Consider the following 22745-nt stretch of genomic DNA (forward strand, 5'->3'; position numbering starts at 1 on the left):
AAGGAGAGAAATGAATTACAGTAGATGGGGTAGAGAGAGAAGATGGGAGGGGAGGGGAGGGGAGATAGTAGAGGATAGGAAAGGTAGCAGAATACAACAGTTACTAATAGGGCATTATGTAAAAATGTAGATGTGTAACCGACGTGATTCTGCAATCTGTATTTGGGGTAAAATTGGGAGTTCAAAACCCACCTGAATCAAATGTATGAAATATGATATGTCAAGAGCTTTGTAATGTTTTGAACAACCAATAAAATAAATAAATAAATAAATAAATAAATAAATAAATTTGAGAGAACAAAATTCAGGAAAAACTACAGCAATTGAGAGCTATTTAAAAGAAGTTTGGAAACAGTCATGAAGAACAATCCATGGGATTGGACTGTTCAATAACACTCAAAATAGAGACTACATATTTCTCCACTTAACAGTAGAAACTTGTATAAATAACCTCTAACTCAACATGAAGTGGACATTTCTTAGAGGAAAATTTATATAGAGAAATACATTTTTAAAGAACAAGAATAACTAAAATCTGAAACAAGACAGGTATGCCCTTTCTCACCACTTCTATTCAACAGAGTTCTTGAGACACAGAGAAATTAGATAGAGAAAAGAAATTAAAGGAATAAGTATAGGAAAAGAAAAAAAAAAGAGAATTAATCACCACCAGACCTGTCTTACAAGAACTGCTAAAGGGAATTCATCAAAAAGGGGTGGGGACACCCCCCACCACACACACAGAGAAACTAAAGTATAGCAGTAGAGAAAATCACTTAACCCCAAAGGAAGACAGTAATAGAGCAAATGATCCACAGAACATCCTGAAAACAATTACAAAATGATAGTACTTAACCCTTATGTATCAAAAAACAACAACAAACAAACAAACTAATTTTTGGTAAATATGTTGTAAGCCACAGTGTGAGGTGATTCTGGGAAACATCCTTAAGAGTAGAACAGGGAGATTCTGATTCTCTGCTGCCTTCTTCCATCCTGTTCCCTGGAATGAGAATATGAGGATCAGACAGACAACAGCCATCTTAGGGCTATGCATGTTGTATCACGCTCAAGGAAAGGCAGAGAGGTGAGCTAGAAACAGCCAATGTTCCTAATGACTTCACGAAGCCATTGTGCTATCCCTGGGATATCTTTCTCTGTATTATTTTTTCCTAAGAGAGAAATTGGTTTCTAACTTGTGTAAGCCACTGTCATCTTTTGTTTTGTTTTGTTTTCTGTCATATATAACTGAATCTAAATTAAATGAACGTATCCCTGCAATATTCTTACCTTTCCTCCCAATGCCTTCAGATCACTCGTACTTCTTTGGATGTTAAGATTTTTTCAAGAAAGTTACCCACAACTCCACCTAGGCTATGTTAGATACTTCTGTCAGTATTTACTGCTTGATTAGACTCTATGAGTGCAAGAATGAATCTATCCCTCTCAGGAGTATATAGTAATGGTTTAATAAATATTTGTGGTCTGATTGAATAAATAAATAGTAGCTATTATCATAAATTCATATCTTTAAGCAGGTCTGAGGCACAACTGAGAGTGCTTGTGTAAACAATGGCTAGTATAACAGACTTGTCCTAGAAATTTACATGGGTGATAGGTAGGAATAACTAATGATGGAGAAGTTTATTTTGGGTTCTCCTAAGTTTTCATATTTTCTAAGCTCCAGAGGCTTCAAACCACCATGGTTTCTGAGGAGTTCTGCCATCCCATGAGTATTCCCCCCGAAAAAACAAAAACAAAAACAAAACAGTCCTAATACACAGTGAAATGTGGAATATGTGCATTTTATTCCAAGATACTTCATAATTTGATGAGATTTACATTCTAGTGGAGGAAAATACACAACTTAATGGCAGGTGGTAAAGTATTCTATAAAATAAAACAGGGGGAAAGGAGGTAGAAAATGATATGTAATGCAATTTTAGATGTGGTGATCAAAGTGTTTCAGGGAGTGATATTTAATCAAACATTTAAACAAATATAATACTATCACATCCGAATTTTCTGAGGATAATACTTAAGATGTTTATTTTCTGATTGTATATCCTAAAATTATAATCTATCAAATTGAAATATTCTTATACCAGAGGAATTTTCATAATACTTACTTTCCATAGCTTTGTACTTTTTTTCTCAATTACAGATCTCAAGAGGCCGTGGGTTATCTGTAGGATGTTTTCAATGTATGGTAAGCATTCTGATTGATAATCAAAACTTAAAACACTGAAAATACCAATTCGCTTCTCAATGGTCATAGTCAAAACACATTGAAAGTAGTTTCGAAATGTATGTAGAATAGTTTTAAACTGTGCTGAAGATAATTCTTTCAAAGATGATATTTTCATACTCATGACTTTGGCTTTCTCAACCATGGTACAATATTTTAGAAATTTGTAGCTGTAAACACTAACTAGGCCCATTGAATCACCAATAACAGTCAGGAGACTCACAATCTATAAATAAAAATATTAAAAAGCCAGAATTCTTATTGTAAGAGTGAAAAAAGTATGGCCTGATAAACTAATAGTTCTTATTAAAATAAAATAATAACCTTATGTGAATTAATTTTGTTCAGAACCTCTATTAAATATCAAAATATATTGGAAATAAAAGAAATATAAGAAATTCAGATGACTAATTCTTGACTTTTATGGAAAGGTTTATTTGGCTATTTAACTTTATAATTAATATGCTACTTTGAGCCACATACTAGAAAGATCAATCATTTATTTTCTTATTGCCCTGTTTTAGAGTACATGCTCTATACAAAGTCCCAGAAAAGCCAAGTCTTATATACTATGTGAACTCATCCAACTTCCAAGACATAGTTAATTTGGATATTGTGACCCAAGTTGAGCCAATTAGATTATCTATGAATCTGGGGAAAAATATCCACTTAGATAGTAACAAAGAGTTGGATAATGTGTCAATATTTGGCAAGATGATCTTATGCAGGAGCCATAAAAGAGAAATCCCATGGTGAATAAAATACACTGTGGTGAGCATGAATGAGAGATTAAGGGAAAGACAAATGAGAAGATAATATGGGAATAATTTTCCAATTGCCATAAACTGTGAAACTCTTAATTTTCAATAAATCCCTTACATCTGAGAATTTCAGGGGTTTCTACTCCCCAAACCAAACATTCCCTGAGATGACTAGTTCTTTTTTTTAAAAATTCATTATATTTACATATAATATCAGGGTTCATTTTGACATAATACAAACATGGAATAAAATTTGCTCCAATTCAGTCCCCAACTTACTTTATTTTGATAGGCAGTATCCATTTCAAAAAGTAGCTGACAATCTGGCCATCTATTTTTTTTGGATAAATCCATAATTGAAATCCAATCAATAAAGATAGACAGGCGGGGATCTTGGTAAAGAGGAGTAATTTTGGCTAAAATATATAATTTGAAATTTAATATTTTCAGAAGTCCAATTAAAAGCAGGACTTTTATTATTAATATTATTAATGATATCTAGAACTGCTAAAAACTGAGATTGATTTATTATGAGAGTTAGACAGTATACTAATTGATGGAATTTAAGGATAGATGTAAAAGTTTAGATTTAATATAATAGAAACAGAAGAATCATTCATAGATAATTGTGATGATACAGGAGGGCATAAATAGTTTCTATTAAAATAGAAACTAAGTTGTTCAGTTAACAAGCATTTGAAATATATCTGCTCTGTGGAAAATATTATACGATTAAGGGTACACAAAGATTAGAAGACACAAACTCTACCATCAAGGAGTTCATAATCTAGCTGAGCTTCTAGATTTCCATAGGCAAAACAAAAACAAAAACTAAAAAGCTTGACCTGCATTTTACACTTTACACAAAATATCAACTCAAGATGGATCTTACACCCAAATATAAATCACAAACCTATAAACCTTTGAGAAAATTAGTGTGACATTGAGTTTTGCCTAACTAAGAGTTTTTAGATACAAAAACAAAAACATAATCCATACAATAAAAAAATGATGAGCTAGATATACATTATCAAAATTAAATAGTTTAGCTCTATGAAAGAGAATGAGATGATAAGGTACTGACTGGGAGAGAATGTTTACAAATCATAGATATGATAAAGCACTTGGCCCAGATTACATGCAAAGACCTCTCGTAATCCAATAATAAGTAGACTATTACCCCAATTTAAAAAATTAGGCAAAAAACTAAGGAGAATTTGATGAAAGAAAATATACATGTGGAGGATAAGAAAAGATGAATAATAATAAACAAGTGAAGTGAAAATTACTGCTATATCACTATACACATATAAGAATGGCTAAAATTAAAAATATCTGACAACATCAAATGCTGACAGGGATAAAAAGAAACTCATACATTGTTAGCAGAAATTTAAAATAATGGTACTACTTTTCAAAATTGTTTAGTTATTCTCAAAAAAAAAATTAAGCACACACTTTTGACCCAGAAATTCCACTCCTATTTACTCAAGAAAAAACTATGTTCATCAAAAGATCTATATGTGAATGTTTATGGTTTATTCATGACTACCCCAAATTGGAAATAACCTAGATGTGAATGGATCAACAATCTGGTAAATCCAGACAATAGAATATGATTTAGCATAAAAAGAGACTATGAATTTATATAAACAATGTGAATTATAGATTCGTTTTTCTCAATGAAAGAAGCCAGACCCAAAAGGCTACATATCCATTTATAGAACATTCTGGAATAAACAATAAGAACAGAAAACGGATCAGTGTTTGCCAGAAATAAGGGATGAGGGAAGGTTTGACTGTAAAGTGGCTATGTAAGAGAATTTGAAAATAACAGAATTGTTTTGTTTAGAACCGTGATGGTGAATATGCAACTGTAATTTGTCAAACCCCATAAAATTATACCCAAAAAGAGTATGCAAATTTTTTAAAAATCAGGATGTTGAGAGAGTTTGAGATGTAACACAGACTGTGACAAATTAATCTAACTATATTACAATTGAACTACATAATTTCACTGGAGGGTGGGAAAGAAAGGATTTGACCTCAGTAACTCTGGAAAATACTTTCTAAACTGGAAACTGTAAGGTTAGATAAAAAGAGAAGAAGATGAACTGTTTGTAAACACTGTACTTTTCTCAGAGACATTAGAATACTAAGTCTGAAATCACTTTACAGGTGTAACAAAACTAACATGTTGATGGGTTTTTTTTGTTGTTGTTGTTGTTTTGGTACCATGGATTGAAGCCAGGGGTGCTTGACCACCGAGCTCCAGCCCCAGCCATTTTTTTGTGTTTTATTTAGACAGGGTCTCCTGAGATGCTTAGGGCCTCACTAAATTGCTGAACCTGGGTTTGAACTCGTGATCTTCTCACTTTAGCCTCCCGAGTCACTGGGATTATAGGCATGCACCACCTTGCCTGGCTAATGTTGCTTATTTGAGCCAGATTTTCTATAGCCAGAGGGGAAAAGTTACATATAGGGAAAGGGAGTAAGCTAGAATAAGATGTTGGATTGGTGTCAGATATATCAGTATGAACTTTCATTAGATGTGGTGGGGGGAGAAAGAGTATTAATATAGTATACTCAAAAAACTTAATACCAAAAAACCAAACAACTCAATCAATAAATGGGCCAAGGAAATGAATGGACATGATGATATACAAATATGTGAAAAAATGTTCAACATCTCTAGCAATTAGAGAAATGCAAATCAAAACTTCTCTTAAGATTTCATCTCACTCCAGTCAGAATGGCATCTATTAAGAATACAACAATGATAAGTGTTGGCGAGGATATGGCTTTTTCCCCATACATTTCCCACACACATACATTGCTGGTAGGACTTCAAGTTGGGGCAACCAATTTGGAAAGCAGTATGGAGATTCCTTGGAAAACTCAGAATGGAACCTCCACTTGACCCAGCTATTCTACTCCTTAGTTTAAACCCAAAGGACTTAGAAACAACATATACAGTGATATAGCCACATCAATGTTTATAGCAGCACAGTTCACAATAGCTAAACTGTGGAACCAACTTAGATGCCCTTCAATAGATGGATAATTGACTAGGAGTTACAGTCAGCAGAAGGGAAAGTTAATTTAGTTGGTTTAAAGACTCTTGCAGCCACAGAGAATGTTAAATTGATTTCATTTTGCTATACGGAGAAACTGCACATATGATACAAGGGGACATGCTTTTGGAGGGTGTATTGTCCTTCACAAACTATATCTGTGATTTTACAAAACTTGAAAATAACTGTCTTGAAATTTAATAGTCCTTTTCATATGCCAGTTCTTATCTCTAAGACATATGGGTAGTAAAAGAAATGCATATAAATAAAGATTTTACCAAATTAAAAAAGAAAGAAAGAAAAAGAAGGAACATGTGAGAAGTTTGAGGAAAAACTTAATTCTTTGGACTGAAAAGCCTCACTAATTGGGAGAAAGATTAACCTCTAGCTTTATTATAAAAAAGTTGCTAACTTCAACTAATAAAATACTGGGCTAAAAAAATCAAGTTTTCCCAGAGGAAGGTAAATCACAGTAACATAATACTGAAAGCTAGAAGACAGCAGAACAATCTACAGAATACTGAGGAGAATACTAGGGCAGGGACACATCTTAACAAGCAACTACAACTGTCTATAATATCTGTAAGTGTACAATATAGCATGAAGGTGACATCTCTGGATTTTATTCAGCAAGAAACTCCTATCAAGCTGATTCATAATAGACTGCAAGAATTATTAAAACTGTGTTATTTCTTGATTTGTATATTTTATCTTAATACAATGCAAACTTTAAGTATGAGATTTCAAGGGACATAATGATTGCATTTCATCCAGTTTTTGAGAAAGAAGAAATTTAATAGGTAGTGGTAGTTACAAAGCACAATGAAAAAGACTGATTCCTGGGTCTTGCAAAAAAAAAAGAAATCAAATAATGTAGGAGATACCAGCTTCCCCTTTAAAGAGGGCCTTTTTTTTTCCTTCATCTGAACTCAGCAAACTGTGGTCACATGATGGGAAAACAAACATTACACTTAAGGAGCTGTTTTAAAATCCTTTTAAATTCTTTGTCAGGCTAGGAATTAAGTAGTTACCATGTAATTTCAAATTGTGTACACACAGCTAGAAAAGAATTATTAAAAAGTATCTTATATTATAACATAAAAAATACTTCCTATTTGTTATGTGTCATAAAATTTTATAATGCATAACTAAAAAATTTAAGCCTTGGGTTATTTTCCCAATCCTTATCTTTTATGCACTCTGTGGCTGTATGGATGATTCACACATGCTCAAATAATTCTAAATTCATATTGATCCCCAACATTGTGAATTTATGATCTTCTCATACTCTATCTGCTATGTCTCTGGGAAAGAGCATCAGATGCTTAAATTCAAGCCAATATTGCCAAAGAAGACTAAACTGTTAAATACTTACTTATATAGTTTTCCATAGTAGTCACCATATTTTGGATTTTTATTGAAAACTCTAATCTATTGGGATCTATAAGGAGATTTGTAGGGAATTCTGGAACTCTAAGAAAAAATAAAAGAATATTTCAGGAGAATATAGTAATTAACAAAATACAATTACTCATAATGTCAAAAAATGTCTGATACTTACTTATCATTCAAGTTTTTATTCTCCAAATCAATCGTAGTTTCTGTGTGATTTCAATTGAAAGAATGAGAGAATTTTTAAAAATTGATTGATATTTATAACAGTTAAATGACAACTTGATATGTGTCAGTGCTTTTCAAATAGCCTAAGAAAGAACTCTAGTGGTCATCTGAAAGGCAATATTCAAGTAGCACACTCCAGCCCAGATTCTGGAGTCCAAGAGTTTGAAACTTTAAAAACTTTCATTTTTTTAGCTGTTTTGGGGATGGAACCCAGGTCTTCATGCATGCTAGGCAAATGCTCAACCACTGAGTTACTTCTCCTTCCAGGTAGTGTCTATCCTGATGAAGAGAGTCCTTTAATCCCTTCAATGAGAAACTGCTTGGCTTTTTTTTTTTTCTCTTCTTCTTGTGGTATTGGAGATTCAATTCTGGGGTGAGGAGGATTCTACTACTGAATTATATCCTCAGCCCTTTATACTTTTGAGACATGTTCTCACAAAGTTGCCTAGGCTAGTCTTGAACTTGTGATCCTCTTGCTTCAGCCTTTTGAGTCAGTGAGGTTATAGGCATTTGCCACCATGCCCAAAATTGCTCATGTAATGAGATGAAAATGAATATGGTATTATTACTTACTTGCACCACAAATGATCTATACATTCACTGCTCATTTTTGGCACTGTTTATTTGTTTATCTTAAAATTTATAAAAATAATAATCTATAAACTGATAATTCATAAATAAATTTCTCTTACATATTATTTTCCAGCTATTAATGTATTTACCCTCATTGTTAATGTCTCATTTGTCTTACCTGAACTGTCTTCAAAGTTATAAGAAAATATTTGTGGTTCCTTGGCTTTTGGGAGCAGTTCTTCACTTAAGTCATTTTTGACATTATATTCATTTTCTGACATTTCATCTTCTTCACATGTCATACATTTTTCAGGGCCCTGGTCAGACTCAGGAAAGTTCTCTTGAGAATTTTCTGGAGAATAACTCTCAGAAGGAGTTCTCAAGTGTAGATTTACTTCAAATATTGGGGCATATATTTTTCTCAGATTCGTCTCCACTTTAATGCCATTCAAAACCTAATTTAACAGATATGTTACCATGCTGGTGACAATATATAACTAATAGGATGTTTAATCTAGGGTAATAAATTTTAAGTGGTAAGTTGTAACTAAACTTACACATTAAAATACTTTTTAATGGTATGAGGGGCATATGTATATGTTTGGTGTGTTGAATAAGGAAGTGTAAACAATAATCATAAATCACATTTTTACTTCCAAAACTTATAATTCAAAAATGTTTATATTTTTCAAACAGGATCTTACCTCATTAATATCAGTGTGTGTTTTTACTTCTGAGTTTTGAACAGAAAAACTATCCGAGTTTGAATTAACCAGTTCATCGCAATCATTTGTTATCTTTCCAACAGGAAAAAAGTTGTCCTTGAATGTTCTAGATTAATAAATGGGGAGAAAAAAGTAATCCTCTTAAAGTCATATATCTCATTAATATAAAACTATATAAAGAACTCCTATAACTCAACAACAAAAGACCAAAAAAAAAAAAAAAAGTTGAAAAATTGACAAAGGATTTGACTGGGTCCTTTTCCAAAGAAGATGTACACAAACAGCTTTCACTTAACCCAGACAGTGACAGAGCACCAATGACTTTGAGCAGAGGAAAGTGGATCAATGAGGACTGCATCACTTTGACCGCTGACATTGGGGGTTGGCATTGTGGGAAGCCTAGGGACTCTGCCCTTGATCATGGGGCCATACTGGAGAGAAGCTGCTGAATATTCAGAAACATAGAGATCCAGTTCTGGGATGGTGAACACTGCAGGCAGAAGGCTGCTAGGTGAGTTCCCTGAACACCCCAGGAAACCTAAAAAGAAGGCATCCATAAACATAGCCAGAGGGAGATCAGTTAAGGTGGAAAATTGCCTGATCTGAAGCAACAGACAGTAACTGCTCCCAGCCTTATACAGCTCCCAACCTGACCTCATGGTCACAACTGGTGAGTGAAAGAGCACTGTTCGGACACTGTCTGGACTTTGCATCATTCACAGTCAACAGAGGGAATTAATGCCTGCTGTTCACAACTTGGGGCAGTAGAAATTAGAACCCAGGTTAACCACATGAGTCCCTTTACTACAGTACTCCAGAAAATGGCATTGGCCAAGAGAATATGGAAAATTCACAACCAGAGATCCTGTGTTCATAGACAGCCAATGGGCTCTACACCAGAATGAAAATGATCCTGCAGAGGGGAGCAGGTACATGGCCATGGCAATCACAAGAACACTTAAGAGCCTGAATTCCTGTACTCAATAGAAACAGCCAACCACAACATAGCAACTTACAAGCAATCAGCTGCAGGCCCTGAGCTGATAAACCAGAATTGGCTGGTGGGAAATCCATAACAACTAGGGAACTGGTTCCTGTGCCCCAGCAATTCTGGAGGGATCCACAGACAAAGAATAATGAACATTGGCTAAATATCCAAACCCCAGTGAAATCTAAACCAAGATTCAATAAGAATTTTCTTCACTTTTGCATGGTTTACAATTATGAATAATTGTTAACCTAATAGCCAATATTGTACCTGCAAACCATTTGAATGTATTTCATCTAAAGGTTTAAAACATTAATTGGAATCAGTCTTTCTTTTTTTTTCCTAGCTCAAGTTTATACTTGCTTTTCATATGCCTTATTCATCCTCTTGCATTATCTGCTACTAACTTCAAATACCTACCATCCATCTATACTCCTTTCTATGTTGGTGGAAATTATTCTTTTCTTTTTTGTTCTTTCTTTTTCCCATTTCCCTTCTCCTTTTTGCTCAATCTTTCTTTTTCTCCACCCCTTTTAGCTCTCATTTAAGGTTAAAACAATTGTGCTAAATTTAATAATAATTTTTAACCTATTCCAGAACTTGTAATAAAGATCATGCTTGTATTTGAGTAACTGTGAGGAGCAATATCAACAAACTTTTTGTTTCTTATAAGATTGAATATTACCAGGCTTCGTTCTGAAGTTATTATAGTAAATAGAGTGGTATTTCTCAAAGTGGTGGTGACATTTGGGATCAGCAGAGGTCAAACATTGACTTAAGTATCAATATCTGGATATTCACCCAACCCAGGGCTTTTAAGAGAAAGGAGCTCAGAAAATAGTTCCTTGCTTAAAAGAAGAAGTGAGAACTATTCCAATAAATGGGTAGACACATAAACAATATGAAAAAGCAAGGGAACAAACCACACCAAACAGCCCATGCTGCCACAACTGACTCCATTGACATCACAGTGGAGGAAATGTCAAAGGAAGAATTTAGAAAGTTCATAGTCAAACTAAAAGAAGATGTAAGGAGTAAAATTAGAAAGAAAATACAAGAAGAGAAAGATCACTACAATAAAGATATACAGGTTCTGAAAAAAACAAAATAGAAGTCCTGGAAATGAAAGACTCTATAAACCAAATTAAAAATTCAGTGGAAAGCATCACCTATAGATCAGACCACTTGGAAGTTTTAGGCCACAAAGACAAAGTATATAATCTTGAAAATAGTGTTGACTTCAAAGGCCCTAGAAAAAGAAGAAAACACCAACACCAAAATCAGTAGAAGTCATGAATAACTAAAATCAGAGCCAAAATTAATAAAATAGAGAAAAAATATGAACGATCAATGAAATAAAGAGCTGGTTTTTTTTTGAAAGGATAAACAAGGTTGATAAACCCTTAGCCAAATTAACCAAAAGAAAGAGAGAAAACTCTCAGATTATCAAAATTTGAGATGAAAAAGGAACTCTCTCCACAGACACTACTAAAAATCAGAGGATCATCAGGATCATCAGAAACTATTTTGAAAACTTATATTACAGTAAATTAGAAAATCTTGAGAGTGTTGACAATTCCTAGAATTCCTCAAACTGAACCATGAGAATAAAGAAAAATTAAACAGGTTAATATCAAGTAATGAAACTGAAGCAGCTATCAAAGCCTTCCAATAAAGAAAAACCTAGGACTGAACAGATTCTCAGCTGAGTTCTACCAGACCTTTAAAGAAAAACCAATAGCAATCCTCCTCAAATTATTTCATGAAATAGAAAAGGAGAAAACACTGCCAAACACATTCTATGAAGACAGTATCTCCCTGATTCCAAAACCAGAAAAAGACATATTGAGAAAAGAAAACTTTAGGCCAATATCTTTGATGACATTGATGCAAAAATTCTTAATAAAATATTGGCAAAATGCATACAAAAACACATTTAAAATATAGTGCACTATGACCAAGTCAGTTTCAAGCCAGAGATGCAAGGTTGATTCAACATATGGAAATCAGTACATGTAATTCACCACATAGAGTTAAGGTCAAGAATCACAGAATTATCTCAATAGATGCAGAAAAAATATTTGACATAGTACAGCACCCATTCATGTTTAAAACACTAGAGAAACTAGGCCTACAAAGAACTTACCTCAACATTGTAAAGGCTAACTATGAAAAATCCAGAGCCAACACCATACTGAATGAAGAAAAACTGAAAATATTTCCTCTGAAAACAGGAACAAGGCAAGGATGCCCACTTTCACCCACCTAGTCAATATAATCCTTGAAACTCTAGCCAGAGCAATCAGGCAAGAGAAGAAAATTAAAGTAAAACAAGTAGGAAAAGAAGAGCTTGAATTATCTCTGTCTGCTGATGACATGATCTCATACTTGGAAGACCCAAAAAACTCCACCAGAAGATTTCTAAAACTCCTAAATGAATTCAACAAAGTAGCAGGATATAAGATCAATTCTTATAAATCAGTTGGATTCCTATACTCCAATAATGAATCTGCTAGAAAAGAGATTGATTATCCTATTCATAGTAGTCTCAAAAAAAAAACCTGTTGTTAATCAATATAACAAAAGAGGTGAAGAACCTCTACAATGAAAACTATATAACACTAAAGAAAACCTTTGAAGAAAATCTCTTAGAAGATGGAAAAACCTACCATGTTCTTAGATAGGTAGAATTAATATTGTCAAAATGGCCATAGTACCAAAAGTGCTACACAGGTTCAACAAAATACCCTTCAAAATTCAATGACATTCTTCACAGAATAGAAAAAGCAGTTCTGAAATTCATTTGGAAGAATAAGAGATCCAGAATAGCTAGAGTAATCCTTAGTGAGAAGAGTGAAGCAGAAGGCATCACAATACAGGACCTCAAATTATACTACAGAGCTATCATAATAAAAACAGCATGGTACTGGCACCAAAACAGGCATAAAAGACATAGAGAAAAACCCACATAAATACAGTTATCTGATACTAGACAAAGGTGTTAAAAACATACATTGGAGAAAACATAGCCTTTTCAACAAATGGTGCTGGGAAAACTGTAAATCCATATGTAGAAGAATAAAATTTAACCTTTATCCCTCACCCTACACAAAACTCAACTCAAAGTGGATCAAAGACATACATATTAGACAAGAAATTCTGCAGCTGCTAGAAAAAAATGAAGGAAATGTAGGCCCAACATTCCAGCAAGTCGGTACAGGAAGCACCCTCCTAAATAAGGCTCCTAAAGTGCAAAAAAAAAAAAAAAAAAAAAAACTTAAAAATCAATAGATTGGATGGCATCAAATTAAAAAGCTTCTGCACAGCAAAAGTAATAATTAAGTGCATGAAGAAAGAGACTGCAGAATGGGAGATCTTTGCCATGTGCTCCTCAGAGCATTAATATCCAGAATATACAAAGAATTTTAAAAAATTTAAAAAAACACAAATAACCCAATCAATAAATGGGCAAAAGAAGTAAACAGACACTTCTCAAAAGAATAATTACAAATAGTCAACAAATATATAAAAAAATGTTCAACATCTCTAGCAATTAGGGAATCTGAATCAAAACTACAGTAAAATTTCATCTCATTTGAGTCAGAATGACAATTATTAAGAATAAAAATAGTAATAACTGTTGATGAGAATATGGGGAAAAAGTTACAGTTATATATTATCGATGGGACTGCAAATTAGCGTAACTACTCTGGAAGGTAGTATGGAAATTGCTCAAAAAACTAGGAACTGAACCACCATGCAGCCAGATCAATGTTTATAGCAGCACAATTCACAATAGCTAAACAATGGAACCAACCTAGATGCCCAGCAGATGAATGGATAAAAAACATGTGTTATATATGCACAATGGAGTATTACTCAGCCATAAAGAAGAATGATTTTCTGTCATTTTCCAGTAAATGGATTGAACTGGAGATTATCATGCTAAGTGAAATAAGCCAGTCCCCAAAGGCAAAGATCAAATGTTTTCTGTGATTTTCGGAAGTCAATCTAAAATAAGGGGGGGGGGGATAACAATAAAGGGAAAGAGAGAGAGAGAAAGAAAAAAAGAAGAGAGGAGATTTCATCAAAATAGAGAAAAGATCAGTAGAATATATAAGCAAATTGAGGATAAAGAAGGGATGTTATAAAAGAAAAAGAGTAGAATGATTTTGATTGAAATTTTGTATGTGTATCCATGGATATGACATGGTGGGTTGAAGCATCGGATGTATCCAAAGGACACTAATTAAAAAAAAAAAAAGTAAACTGTAAATGAATTGAATAGGAATTGCTGGATAGAGGGAAGGGAGTGGGGTGGGGCGAAGTGAAAGTTCTGGGGACTGAATTGGAGTGGGTTGTGTTCTATGCTTTTTTGATTATGTCAGGGTATATCCAGGTGTTATAACTAAATTTTTTTAAAAAATAATTAAATCATGACTATGATCATAAGTTCACAATCCGCCATAACTCTAAAAAACATAAAATTTGTCCAACTAAAAAAAAATGCTTAATATCATTGGGGAAATACAAACAAAAAAGCACAGTGGGATATCATCTAATACTCCTTAGGATAGCTATTGTTAAAAACTGTGGGGAGCCACTCTGAATGATTTGCATCTTCAATCCTGGAATGGAGAGGTTTTGATTGTCACTACATCTCCTTGGACATTGCCCTGGTATCAGAAGTTTGAGGATACATCCTCAGATGTAGGTGTCACTCTATAGCCCTTGGTTGGAATTACACTCACATATCCCTTGTAACTCCATCCCTTCTTACCTTTTTTGGATGGAACTTTCTAAGAATGAGGGTCCTCCCAATAAAAGCCCACTTCCTAAGATGCTCACTCTCACTCTCTCTCTCCAGCCTCTTGTGACTATCCCTTGCTCTCCCATTTGAGGATCTTGAGGCCGAGAGTGGAGGAGCTGTTCTGAAGCTTGTTTAAAGGTTAAATGTGTGTCTGTTTTATTTGGTATCCCTGGAAATTCACAGGAGTGACCTTAAGTTCAGCTCTCCCTGCAGGCCAGGGGTGGCAGGTGGTGCCCGGAATGAGGGACCGCTCGGGAGGTGAATTTCCAGGTTGACTGAGAAAGCTCACTATAGAAATTTAGTGAACCATGATTCTTTGGGGAAGAAAGGAAGCAGACAGTTTCAGAGCCAGGGACATTAAAGATTTATCATGGGCAGTTCCATTTCTTCAGATAAAGAAATGTATTTAATAATTCTGGAGACAAAAATCATTTGGAGAGGAAAACAAGTCAGAAGGGCCCAGCTAGTTCAGTTCCTGCAAATAGCTAGCAAGGTGTGCCTGTGGTTTTGTCAGCAAGACTCACCGGATTTATGTACTTGGGAGAGGCTAGGTAGAAAATTATATAAAGGCTGCCTCTCTGCCAAGCTGTCTGAAAGTACAAGAGAGAGTGTTCAGAAGATCTGAACCACTTTAGAAATGTGTCTTTTTGATGATCTAGAACAGGACCAATGGTTCCCTGAGGACCTGCTGAAAGGGCTTTAGAGAGCTGTTAGAAGTTTAGAGCAGGAGAAACGGCCCGAGACTGCTTCCAAGTGGTTTTCTCTTTCTGTGGTGGGACTGAGGACAGAATCAATTTTCGCTCAGTCTGCAGCATGGAAACTGCAGACAGGCAGCCTCAGGGCAAAACCTAAAATCAAAAGTTTAGTCTCCGCTGAGCTGGTTAGACCTAGCAGCTTAGAGGAGCACCAAGGGGCATGTTCCAGAGAGGAAACTGGCTCCCATCAGATTTCTGTGAGGCAAATTCAAAATGGAGAGGAACAAGAGGGACAGGAAGATACAGACGAAAAAGAGTCACAATCTGAGGGGACTCAATAGAAGGTGAAGAAGACCTGGAGGAGGGTTTTACTAGATTACATCTAGATGGCCCGGCACCTGCCATCCAAATTCATCCACTCTCCTCTGGGAGAACGGGGTTCAATAATTACTCTGAACTGGTGGTCACCATGTTTATGCCCCTACAACGTGGTCTTAGTAAAGCGCAGGAAGTGGGGGAAGACATTACAGGTTTTCAGCTTTTTCCAGTCTTTGAACAGATAACAAACAAAACCAGCATGTCTGCTTGCATGCTACAATTCCCTTTAAGAGTCTAAAGAAGCTTAAAAGTGTTTGCAATACCTATGGTCCAAATTCACCCTTTGTGCAAAGCCTGTTCCATTTGTTATGCCACCAGACTCTACCCCAAATGACTGGATTTCAATGGCAAAGGCTTGCCTTTCCAGGGGTGATTATCTCCTTTGGTGATCTCACTGGACTGATTATTGTACTGAACAGGCCGAGAAGAATAGGAGGCAAGGCTTTGATGCCCCTTTGGAGATGTTAATGGGAACTGGGGAATTTGTGGACCTAGAGAGACAATTTAATTATGATCTAGCCATTTATGATCAGATCACTGCATGTGCCAAAAAAGCATGGGATCAAGTGAAGTTAGATTTTAGCCAGATAAAACAGGGATCAGAAGAACAATTTTCCGATTTTGTAGCATGCCTGTACCAGGCAGCTAACAGGTCAGTCGGAGATTCAAACACCTCAGAATTCATGGTTAAACATCCTCCAACCCCATTGGAATAAAGGGACAGTTCCTGAATTTATTCGCCTTTGTTTGGATGTTGGTCCTTCAAAATTACAAGGTTTTATGCTTGCCGCAGCTTTAAAATGGGTACTTCAGCCCCAATCCCAGAGATGCCATTCTCGTGGATGTTGTTTCAAATATGGCAGGACTGGGCATTTGGGGGGGACTGTGAATCTCCACACAATAGGACAGAAACCTCTCCCAGTTCATGTTGCAGAAAGCTGCACAGCGAGGGGGATGGAACAGATATGGAGGCGGCCCACCTCCTTAGGGGCCAAAAAACGGAAGATGGGGCCTATCCCAGGCTCAACACACAATGGGGACTCTGCAGTATACATGGGAGGAGGAGTCAGAGTGGCAGGCCTTGAGGTCATCATAGCCGGCCATGGAGGATCATCACTATTACCAGTCAAGTCCACCCAGACAGTACTTTTACGACCAGCCACAGTAATAAACTTAATACCTGAAATGGGACCACAGTGAGTTCCTACTGAAATCCATGAGCCATTACCCCCAGGAACCATAGGCCTAATTTTGGGATGAAATAATTTTAAAGAGGGAATTCAAGTAATGCCAGGAGTTATTGATTCAAATTTTAGAGATGAGCTAACAGTCACTGTGAAATCAAAGTATGCCATTCGGCTCTCTACAAAAGACATGCTGGCATAATTAGTACTTTTTACCTTGCCATTCTGCAGATGGCCCACTTAAGACCTCAACTTCTAGGTTCCTGGACAGAGTGTACTGGGCTCAATTAATCCAGAAGGAGAACCCCCTACTGGAACTTAAAATCAATCATAAAAAATTTCAAGGTATTGGGCTGGGGATGTGGCTCAAGTGGTAGCGCGCTCGCCTGGCATGCATGCGGCCTGGGTTCGATCCTCAGCACCACATACAAACAAAGATGTTGTGTCCGTCGAAAACTAAAAAAAAATAAATATTAAAATTCTCTCTCTCTCTAAAAAAAGAAAAAAAGAAAATTTCAAGGTATCGTAGATACTGGGGCAGATAAATCTGTTTTATCTCACAGATTTTGGCCCAAAAGCTGGCCTTTACATATTGTGCCTGCTAATTTAGAAGGCATAGGGAAGATCTCTCAGCCTGCCCAGGGTGTCCAGTATCTTTGCTGGGAAGACCGAGATGGTAATACTGGAATTTTCAAGCCTTATGTTTTGGATACATTACTGGTAAATTTATGGGGTAGAGATATTTAAGCAGTTTAGGATTATTATTATTAGTAATTCCAAATTCTATCATGTCATTTGAGGGACTTAATCAAGGATCTACTCCTAGGAAAATTGAGGGAAACTTACAGGAAGAGTATCTACCACTATGACCCAATCTCCTTAACAGAGATTAATTAATGCACCCAGCCAAATTTTTTGGTAGGGGCCCTGACCTTTTCTCTGACCCAAAAAACAGCAGAAAAAATTAATTGGCTCACAGAAGAGCCAATATGGGTTAGTCAGTGGCTCCTAACTGGAGAAAAACTTAAAATAACCTATGTTAGTTAAAGAACAACTTCAAGCTGGTCATTTAGAGCCTATGCTCAGCCCTTGGAACACACCCATCTTTGTAATTAGAAAAAATCTGGTAATTGGAGATTATTGCAAGACCTTAGAGCTATTAATTGGGTCTCAGAGCCCATGGGAGCATTACAATCTGGGCTTCCTTCTCCTATAGCTACTCCTTTAGATTATTATTTGATAGTTGTAGATCTAAAAGATTGTTTTTTCTCTATACCTTTGCATCCAGATGACTGTAAAAAATTTGCCTTTAGTGTCCCAGCAATTAATTTTAAAGAACCAGTTAAAAGGTATTGCTGGAAAATGCTACTTCATGAAATGTGTAACAGTAGTCCTACCCTATGTAAAAATTTTCTGGCACAAGTTATCACGCCTGTGAGGGAAAAATTCTCTAATGCATACATTATTCATTTTATGGATGACATACTTTTAGCTCAAGCTAATTCAGATATACTCTTAAAATTTTTTGCCCAATTAGAGACTTCACTCACAGCAATGATTTGTACATTGCACCTCAAAAGTGCAAAAGACATCTCCTTTTCAATATCTAGGTCATGTGATTGAAGGACATACAATCTGTCCTCAAAACTTACAAATAAGAGTCAAACAGCTGCATACCCTTAATGATTTTCAAAAATTATTAGGAGATATTAATTGGCTGAGGCCATCTTTAAAGCTAACTACTTCAGATTTAAGTCCTTTATTCCAAATATTACGGGGAGATTCTTCTCCAACTTCTTCTCGTCAGCTCACAGCAAAAGTGAAAATGGCTTTGAGGAAAGTTGAAATTGCTATTAAAAATGCTCGGCTTACTTGAATTAATCCACAAAAGCCTATTTATTTATTGATATTTCCAACTGCTTATGTTCGTTCAGGGGCAATATGGCAAACATTGTGAGTTATTGAGTAGATTCATTTAGCCCACTCTCCTCAAAAGTCATTAACTCCTTTTCATGATTTTGTTGCAATTAGTGATAAAGAGCAAAACAAGAGTTTTACGGCCAGTTGGATCAGAACCTACTATTATAATCATTCCATTTTCTGCTCAACAGAATGATTGGCTCTTTAAAACTTCTAATTTTTGGCAAGTAATTTCTAATTTTCATGGTCAGATAGAGAGTCACTATCCTTGTGATAAAATTATTCAATTCACATTGGTAATGCCATTCATATTTCCAAGGATTGTAGGTGCACAACCAATAAAAGGTGCACTAACAGTGTTCACTGATGGCTCAAGCTCAGGTAAAGCAGGTTATTATGGTCATGCTCATACAGAGGTAATATAAACCTCATATGCTTCTGCCCAACAAGCAGAACTACAAGCTCTCATTTGTGCTTCAAGTCATTTTGCAAAGGAGCCCATCAATATTTATTCTGGGAGATACAAAAAATATTGAAACTTTAATTACTGAGTATGCATCATCACAAGAGTTATTCAATTTGTTTCATATCCTACAAAAATGGTGCAAATGCAAAAGCACCCATGTTTTATAGGTCACATACGAACCCACACTAATCTCCCAGGGCCTCTAATATTAGGTAATAATAAGATTGATAAATTGGTTGCTGTTTGCAAACAAATGTCTTTGTATGACTGCGCACAATCTTCACATTCTTTACATCATCAAAATGTTTTTAGCTTACATAAAAAAATTTAATATTACTAGAGAACAAGCTTGTCAAATTGTACATCACTGCCCCCAGTGTGTTATACACACTCCACCTTTACCATCTGGGTAAATCCCTGTGGATTAAAACCAAATCAATTATGTCAAATGGATGCAACTCACATTCCTCAATTTAGTAAACAATGTTATGTATATATAATTGTAGATACTTATTCTAGATTTATCTTTGCTACAGCCCATGGAAAAGAAAATACTCAACATGTTATTTCCCATTGTTTACCTGCCTTTGCAGTATTAGGATGTCCTTTGCATATTAAAACTGATAATGCACCAGCTTATGTAAGCTTTTCTTTTCAACAATTTTGCCAAAAGTTTTATATTGACCATAAAACAGGTATTCCTTATAACCCTTCAAGATCAAGCCATTGGAGAACAAGCTCATCTATTAAGCTACGATTACAAAAACTAAAAGAGGAGATGGATCTAGGACTCCCCAAAATAACCTCAATCATGCTCTGTTCATTTTAAATTTTTTAAATTGTGACTCAGAAGGTCACACTGCAGTTGAGTGACACATGTCTTCCACAGCAACAGGCCCTTTAGGCTGAGTTTGGTGGAAGGACTTACAGACTGGTCAATGGAAAGAACCAGATCCAGTGATTATATGGGGCAGAGGTCATGCCTGTATTTTCCCTGAAGATACTTTTCATTCTATTTGGGTACCTGAATGCACCATCAGGCATGGAGGACATAGAACCAAGATTCAAATGACTGAAGATTGACTCAGAGAATCCTTCCCTCAAAAAGAAGAAATCTTGAAGGAAGAGAAGAAGAATGATAGCCCCAAGAAACTGAAGGAGGAAGCTACCCTCATGGAAGGACCTGAGGAAGTTGATGATCTGACAGCAAGGAAAAGTTAAATTTCCAACAATGATGCTTGTTGCAGTATTAACTCTATCAAGCTGTTGGGTAAAAGGAAATCAGGGAGAAATTTATTGGACTTATTTTCCAGATCCCAGCAGTGTGGACTGGAGAATCTATCCCAGTATTTACTAATGACTCATATATGATGGAAGGATTTACAGACCCTCATATTACTCCCACCCATGTGGCTGGATTTAATTATTCTGGCTATAGTGCCCAAGTACCTTTGTGTTGGTCCCATGGTAAACATACTGGCTGTCTAAAAGTGTCATTAGAAGAAAACACAGCAATTAGGAGACCTAGACCAGCTAATCGTACTGTTACTGGAGACTCAAAACCCTATATCAGATCAGTTATTAAAATGGGACTTTTTCATAACAAACTAGTCATTTCAAAATACTTCCATGACTCTTTAAATAATCAAATAAATATTGATGAAAGGATTGAGACTAAGCTAAATCCCTTAGAGGCTACCGTCATAAATATTGGTAGTGAACTTTTGGCTTTGAAATTCAAGGAAAGACTTAAATGTCACGCTAGCTATAAGTATGTGTGTGTTGCTGCTGCCAAATACAATGCTTCCCAATGGGATTGGGAGAAGGTAAAAAACCATTTATTGGGTATTTGGCAAAATAATAATAGTAATAGTTTAGATCTTTTGGAGCTCCATTATCATATTCAAGATATACAAGATAAAAAAGTAAGATTGATTTTTTGGGTCCTACCTCTTTAGCTGATCAAATACTTAAAGAATTAAAGATGTTCAATTATCTTTAATGCTGAAAACATTCTTAAACATTCTACATGGTATATCCTTCTATTATTGTCTTTGCTACTAATTCTCTCTTGTATTGTAATCATAGGATAGCAAGCCTTCAAACAAGGATTCAGGGACTCGAAATACTGACTCATAATCTGCTTTTCAAAGAAAGAATGGGGAATATGTGGGGAGCAGCTTTGAATGATTTGTGTTTTCCATCCTGGAAAGGAGAGGCTTTGACTCTCACTATATCTTGTAGTGACTTAAACATTGCCCCAGTCCCGGAAGTTTGAGGATACATCTTCAGAAGTAGTCATCACCCTACAGCCCTTAGATCAAATTAAACTCACATGTCCCTTGTAAATCTGTCCCTTCATACTTTTTTTTGGATGGAACTTTTAAAGAAGGAGGGTCCTCCCAGTAAGAGCCCACATCCAAGCATGCTTGCTCTCTCTCTTGCTAGCCTCTCATGACTATCCCTTGCTCTCCCATTTGGGGAGCTTGAGGCCAAGAGTGGAGGAGTCATCCTGAAGCTTATTTAAAGGTAAAGTGTGGGGATATCCAAGATGGCAGAAGAGAGGAGGTCCTGTTTCTGGCTGCTCTGTGGAATAAACCAAGAAAGCAGACAGGCAGCTTCTCCACAAGGTCTTACCTAGACAGAACACAACATCTCAGAGAGTGTGAGAAGACCCCTATACAGCAGATTTTCGAATAAATCACCAGCACTGTGACCACCCATGCAGAAAGCAAAGCCTCTGCATTTGAATAAGTCTCCAGACTCCAGACCCAAAGCCCACAGTTCAAGTTCATTCATGGCTCACAAGCAGCTTAGCAGAATCACCTATCAGCACCTCTGCAGAACTCCAGACTGCGCTTCACGCCCATGCAGGTCACTTGGCTGCTACCTATCCACAGCACAAAGCCATCACTCAGCTCCCCCCACCTCACCATACACCCCGGTGCTGGAAGCAGAAAGGTTTTCCATCTTGGAAAACCTTTCTCGCCATTTTTTGGTGGGTGTTGCTATCAGATCGGATCTCCATTTGAGCAGGGACCTGGTTTCTACCCACCCACACACACCCCCAGTGGCAATAACTCAGCAACCACCCAACACAAAAACAACAACTCTCAGTTGGACAGGAGTGTAGTGCGACCAGGGCACTGCCCACCTGGTTTGAGCCTGGGGGTGAAAGTCCCCACAGTTGGGATCTGATAAGTAAGAGAAAGGAGGGGACTAAAGTCTGGAACATAACAGAGAGACCAGGATCTGGGAAATCTCCAGGCAAGAGAGGGAGACAATACCGGGGGCTCAAGTCAG

General features: G+C 36.1%; 1 protein-coding gene across 1 annotated transcript in view; it reads right to left on the bottom strand.

Moving 5' to 3' along the window:
- Window positions 1-22745, bottom strand: part of Dnah14 (dynein axonemal heavy chain 14) — a gene marked incomplete at its 5' end in the record, with an annotated part of 341751 nt that overhangs the window by 254054 nt on the left and 64952 nt on the right. The window contains 6 exons of the mRNA XM_048809786.1: window positions 2130-2474; window positions 3289-3425; window positions 7459-7556; window positions 8368-8390; window positions 8426-8731; window positions 8981-9107. Coding sequence (XP_048665743.1) covers window positions 2130-2474; window positions 3289-3425; window positions 7459-7556; window positions 8368-8390; window positions 8426-8731; window positions 8981-9107 — 1036 coding nt within the window. The remainder of the gene's footprint in view (window positions 1-2129; window positions 2475-3288; window positions 3426-7458; window positions 7557-8367; window positions 8391-8425; window positions 8732-8980; window positions 9108-22745) is intronic.

The sequence above is a fragment of the Marmota marmota genome, unplaced genomic scaffold (assembly GCF_001458135.2).
Source record: "Marmota marmota marmota unplaced genomic scaffold, marMar, whole genome shotgun sequence".
NCBI classification, from domain to species: Eukaryota; Metazoa; Chordata; class Mammalia; order Rodentia; family Sciuridae; genus Marmota; species Marmota marmota.